Source organism: Salvelinus fontinalis, unplaced genomic scaffold (genome assembly GCF_029448725.1).
Source record: "Salvelinus fontinalis isolate EN_2023a unplaced genomic scaffold, ASM2944872v1 scaffold_0036, whole genome shotgun sequence".
NCBI lineage: Eukaryota > Metazoa > Chordata > Actinopteri > Salmoniformes > Salmonidae > Salvelinus > Salvelinus fontinalis.
In genome coordinates this window covers 577,383-583,609 of record NW_026600245.1, presented here as the reverse complement: position 1 = coordinate 583,609, position 6,227 = coordinate 577,383, and the positions used below count along the sequence as shown (strand labels likewise).

Here is a 6,227-nt window from a genome sequence, read left to right as displayed (position 1 = left end):
ATTGTTACACCATGTAGGAGCAGTATAGACCTACAGTAGCTGGCTGCTAATTTAGATGTAATATAACTTAATGAAACTGCCTTAAATATGCTGTGGTAAACATTTTTTATCCGCACTAATCAATCAACACATTCCTGTCTTTGTATGTCTCAATATAATGGTATTATTTAATTAAATCCATTTACAATAATCTTTGTCTGAAAATAAAATATGATCCTCAACTGCGTTTCCCCTCCAGTCAGCAGACGGCGATGTGCGTCTTTCAGGCGACGCTGCCAGCGTGACGTATAATCTAGTGGACGGTTCTTCATAAACAGCTCGTCAACCACCTCGGTAGCTTGCTAGCCAACATAGCCGAAAGATTCAAGCTATTTATACGCTTTCGGTGTATATTACCTACTGTGTTTTAGACACACTTCTGTCCTATCTACTTGTTAACCTATTTAATTTAATATTACGTTAATTTTTATTAGTCAGCTATAGTAGCTGGCTGGTTAAATTAGCACTAGCCTAGTCGCTAATGATAGCTAGCTAGCTAACATCCCCGAACATGAGCTCCATAAACTTCTCCCCTCCTGTTAAAGAAGAGGATAAGGTCTGCTGGACGGAGAAAGGAGGTCTGTGGCTGAACATTGTCGTGAAAGAGGAGGAGGAAGAAGAGGATGTCACAGTAAAACAAGAAGTAGAGGGTGAGGCTGTTACAGTGAAAGAGGAAGACGTTTCATTGAAAGAAGAGGAGGACGCGTTCAGAGTTAAAGAGGAGGAAGATGAGAAAGAGGAGGATGTAGTTTTTGGTGTGAAAGAGGAGGGGGAGATAACTGTCACATTGGAGGAAGAAGAGGAGGTTGGAGATCTGTTTAACCCCAGTAAGTACCGTCTCTGCAGTCGTTGAACCAATATGCTGTAAAGGGGTTCTACACTTTAATGTTGTTCTGTAGGAATGGCTGAAGCTACACTGTAACATGTAGAACATCAAGAGTGGACCATCAACAAAACGTTAACAATTGATCAAATGCATCCAATGACAATGCCTGAAATACTGTAGTCCTCAATATCTCCTATTAGATTAGCCCAATATGTAGTCTTAAAGGGGGAATCAGCAGTTGTTACATCCATTTTGGGACTTATACATTAATGATATGTACCCATTGTTTCTTGAAGAAATCACTTATAAATGCCTCATGAGCTTATTTCAACTGTCGTACCCCATCAGAACCCAAAATATGAGCTTTTTTTTTACTCCAATGTTTGTTAGTAAATATAAACAAACACGGTATATCCCCAAAACATGGTTAACTAGAATGTTGATATCATGGATGGTTGCATTTCTCCAGCCCCATCCCTCAGCTTTTTACCGAAACAGGCAGGGAGTACGCTTTGTTATTGTTTCTACTGCTGATTGCTGCCCCCGTTACTCCTCAAGGTCCAAGGACTGTATGTTATTTTCAGAGGTAGACTGGCTCTGGCAGCTAAAATAGTCAAATATTCCATCTAAATGTGAATCGATTCTCAACGGGCAGGGAGTACGCTTTGTTATTGTTTCTACTGCTGATTCTCTGCCCCCGTTACTCCTCAAAATAATTTCACATAATACTTTCATATCACATAACAATTATTTCACACAATACTTTCATATCACATCAAAATAATTTAAAATACTTTAACATCAAAATAATTTCACACAATACTTTCATATCACATCTAAATAGGTAACCAGTCTGTATAGATAGATAGCTAAGTGAATTAAATATCATCAGCTGTCTAACGTCATATTAGCTAGCTATCTTGATGTATTTATCACTGTAAAAAACAAACTCCAAATGCTTTTGTAGGTAGCTAGCTACCAGCCATGGAGGAGGGTGAAAGGATAGCAGCCCCAACTGTCAGTGAGAGAGGAGGCTATTCTGGATAGGGCAGGTACTTTTGTGTAGTTCCTGTCCCTAGAAGTGAGGACGGAGATAAAAGTAACATAATATTCAGTGTGGTGTAATTTGACTATAATGAAGTGTGTTTCTTGTGAGGTTTTCTGTCCTCAGATAAAGAGCTCTCTGAAAGCCAGTCTACATATGAAGAGGTCCCAATGAAGAGCAGTGGTTCTCAGTCCTGGGGACTCAGAGGCACATTGTTGTTTTTGTCTCAGCACTGCACAGCTGATTCAAATGATCAACTCATCATCAAGCTTCAAGTGGTATTTATGTATTCATTTGTGATGCTATCCTTGATATGATCCTGTTATTGTCACATGCTACACATGTACATATATGTGCCCATGCATCTATCAATCCAATGTTATCATGATTTGTTATCAGGGATATTATACTTTAGTAATCCACAATGACCTGGTGATGTAAAAGTCTAATAATGACATTGTCTTCCATATTCCTACAGATACCTTGTAACTGGAGATTCCTTCAAAACGATTGCCTACAGTTACCGTGTAGGGCACTGCAAGGTTGGGTGACCAGGGTCATCTGGGACTGCCTTCTGGAGGAATTCAGGTGTGTGAAGGCTACCTGTGTCCTGCGTAACTTCATGAGGATGGACACGAGGACCAGGAGGGGATCTGCAGCTCGCCGCCGTGTCCCAGAGGAGGAGTCTGCTGCTCTGCAGGATGTTTCAAGGATGGAATCCAACAACGCAGCAAGAGAGGCAATCCGTGTGCAGGAGATCTTCACCTCCTACTTCTTCAAAGAAGGTGCTGTTCTCTGGCAACACCATATACTACACTATGCACAACAAAAGGCTCGTTTAAGAGGGTGCTGTTCCCTGGCAACACCATAGACTACACTATGCACAACCAAAGGCTCTTCAAAGAGGGTGCTGTTCCCTGGCAACACCATAGACTACATTATGCACAACCAAAGGCTCTTTTAAGAGCTATTCACATTGCAGTAAGAGTATTCTTCCATTTACTTAGCTATGTCAACTGCAGTTATTCAATTCAGTTTCTCTCCCTTTGATTTCTACTTCTCAGGTGAGGGTGCTGTTTAGGTGAGGGTGTGATGTCTGTGCAAAAACAAAACAGGCTATTTTAAATCACTAATATTGAAGAAATGTAGAACAATTAGACACCCTATAACCCACACCTACACACTCATGTATCAATCTGATTGATGGATTGTGTTGTGCAGTAAGCAGGCTCAGGTGTATAACTGTGGCTCCTTCCACCTTCAAAGAATAGGCAAGAGGGCCAACCATGGAGAATAGTAAGACACTTCATTATTTCTATAACTACGCTATATTGTTTGTCCTTGTGTGTCCGTTCATGTTTTTCAGCATAAAGTACTCTGCAGCCACTAAGTGTGGTGTGGACACCAGGTGAGGCCACACACAGATTCCTGTTGAACACTGTGGCTTTAACTACCTTATTTTCTCAATAACAGTCTCTCTCCTTCACTTCATCCCTCTCTCCCCTTCTCCCTAAGTCCTCTAGGTTATATCAGCTGTGTCGGTGAACCCCTCCTGCATCTAAACTGGCTACATAGAGGGCACAGCATGATCAGAGGTGAGAGGTCACATGGTCAGGACAACAGGAAGTATTATTAAAGAGATGCTTTACATTGAAATACAGATAGATGCAGTAGTCCCAGAGTTAATGATCCCAGGTCAGTTTATATTATACAGGAAGTATTATTAAAGAGATGCTTTACATTGAAATACAGATAGATGCAGTAGTCCCAGAGTTAATGATCCCAGGTCAGTTTATATTATACAGGAAGTATTATTAAAGAGATGCTTTACATTGAAATACAGATAGATGCAGTAGTCCCAGATTTACTGATCCAAGGTCAGTTTTGCATTTCACCTCCTGATTGATGACTAACAATGTTAGAATAAAAACACAAGGCTTAAACATGCTCGCTCTCTCCATCTGTCTCTCGTCTGCAGATATGTTTTGATGTGAGAGGATGCCAACCCCCAGTCCCATCATCACCACCTCACCTGCTTTTAAGATAACCTTTGTGCCGATGTGAGACACTATTATGTAATTGTGATGAGCTGAGAGAATATTTATGTAGCACTGTGATTCATTAATCATGTGCTGCCTTCCCTGCTCCTATGTGCTTACCTCTTTCCCTTTCTGTCTTTTACACCTCTCTCTCCACCTCCTCTTTCTTCCTCTGTTTTTATAATGCACAACAGATGTGCATTGAAGTACAGATTGAACTTGTATTTATAACACTTGGATAATGAGCTTTTCAATAAAGCGTTTCACATTCTCTACTGGTTGAAATGAAGTGTAATGTGATGAAATACTCCACCTATCCTGTGTTTTACCAGATCAATGCAGATGAAGGGCATTAGATGTTGAGATGAACCGATGTTGGAGTATTTACATGATGCATAGGAAGTGTAGTGTTCTGTTTTTAACATTATATTTCTGTATATATGAATTAACTAGTTAAATCCTGTTTCTAGTCTATTATATACAATGTGTAACCATTGATGTCCCAGGACCAAGATTGGTAAACACTGTTGAAGTGTATAATTGTAATACATACATGCAGACACAGCGTCATTCAAAGACTGGAATTTGATTCTCCTGGTATTGGATATGACTGAAAAATAATCTCAAAGACATTCATACCTAAACTGCACCTTTATTTGCCAAGGTAGAGTACATGATCAGTGAATATATTAAATGTACAGGCTACAATGTGGGGATCTCATGCATGGTAATAACTACATGTATATACGACTTGCATCCTTGGCACAACATGATATTATATTCTACTCAATCCATAGGCTTCATTAATGTCATTCAGGCTGTTTTGAAGTTGATACAACTGGCTATGATAGCTGAGGTTCATAGCTAGGTTCTGAACTAATATGTATACCAAACGTTTGGGTCCATACACAGATCGGCTAGATAGCTAGCTACACATCCATAGGCATAGAGGTATTTTAATCATCCACTGCACAATAAGCAAGAACATAGCTAGCTACGTTATTTCATCTATCTGCATGGTAAATATCAAAAAGGCAAGCTTACAAAATTGTACATTCAATTTGCAGTAAATTCTTCAGCTAGCTAGATTCTTTACATCCACTGTTACACAAAACGAAAGCCTGGTTTGTTGGTTGTTTCATGAGTCCCTAAAACAACCAGAATTACAATTTCATACTCATGTCACAACACCCATAAAGCTAGCCAGCTATCTGGCTAATGTTAGCTAGTCAGCTAGCTGGCTAATGTTAGCTAGTCAACTAGCTGGCTAATGTTAGCTAGTCAACTAGCTGGCTAATGTTAGCTAGTCAGCTAGCTGGCTAAATCGCGATTTTCGTAAATACATTTTATGTTAAAAAAATACATAATCGTTTGTCTCTACATGAACTAACATTCCTGTCAACTGTACATGTTTTTGCATGATTTTTTTCTGACGTTATAATCCCTTACAGTTTTTGCTTCCATCCTAGTATTTCTGTCCGCCATCTTTGATTCAGCTCTGTGTAGGGGTACCCCTGTCTCCTAGTATTTCTGTCCGCCATCTTTGCTGAAGAAAGTATAACAGTCACTATTGCAGCAGCCTCCCCCGGTCCTAGTGCCGGCCCGGTAAAAAGTTTATGATGCGATGGAACGGTTGACGAAAATAAGAAATCAGAGAAAAAATATATTGACTGATATTGAATTATTTAGGGGGGGGGCTAATTAATATTTTAGGACTAGCTATGTTCCTGATTCCTACCTACCTTTTGTCTGAAAATTAAATTTACATTTTACTCAACTGCGTTTCCCACTCAGGTCAGCTAATGGCGGTCTGCGACTTTAAGGCAATGCTGCTACTGTGACGTGTAATCTAGTGGACGGAACGCTTCTTTCAACAGCAGCAACAGTTCGTCAGCCACTTCGGTAGCTTGCTAGCCAAAATATACGAACCAATAAAGCTCTTTAGACGCTTTAGTGTATATTAGCCACTGTATTTTAAACCCACTTCTGTCGTCTAGTTAGTTATCCGTTTTAATTTCATATTTACGGTATTGTTTTTATTATTCATCTAGCGGGCTGGTTAAGTTAGCATTAGCCTAGCTAGCTAACATCTCCAACCATGAGGTCACTAAGCTACTCTCTTGTTAATGAAGAGAAGGACTGCTGGACGGAGAAAGATGCTCTCGTCAAAGAGGAGAAGGATATCACAGTAAAACAAGAAGTAGAGGGTGAGGCTGTTACAGTGAAAGAAGAAGAGAAAGACGTTACAGTGAAAGAAGAGGAAGAGGCGTTCAGAGTG

At 39.9% G+C, this 6,227-nt stretch overlaps 1 protein-coding gene across 5 annotated transcripts; it reads left to right on the top strand.

Annotated features, from left to right (window-relative positions):
* The first annotated feature begins 288 nt into the window (after nt 1-288).
* Nucleotides 289-4,220, top strand: LOC129842383 (uncharacterized). Of its 5 annotated transcripts, XR_008757578.1 has the most exons (6): nt 290-866; nt 2,022-2,188; nt 2,389-2,695; nt 3,277-3,318; nt 3,426-3,505; nt 3,889-4,220. XR_008757578.1 is itself a non-coding variant. In XM_055910927.1 (5 exons), exons 1-5 carry the CDS (start codon nt 551-553, stop codon nt 3,897-3,899), a joined length of 873 nt encoding a protein of 290 aa, XP_055766902.1. In that variant the 5' UTR covers nt 289-550; the 3' UTR covers nt 3,900-4,220. The 5 variants fall into 5 exon arrangements, 2 of the variants coding, with proteins under 2 accessions (XP_055766902.1, XP_055766904.1); XM_055910927.1 differs by lacking the exon at nt 3,277-3,318 and having other exon boundaries at nt 289-866; nt 3,434-3,505; XR_008757576.1 differs by lacking the exon at nt 3,277-3,318.
* The last annotated feature ends 2,007 nt before the right edge of the window (nt 4,221-6,227 follow it).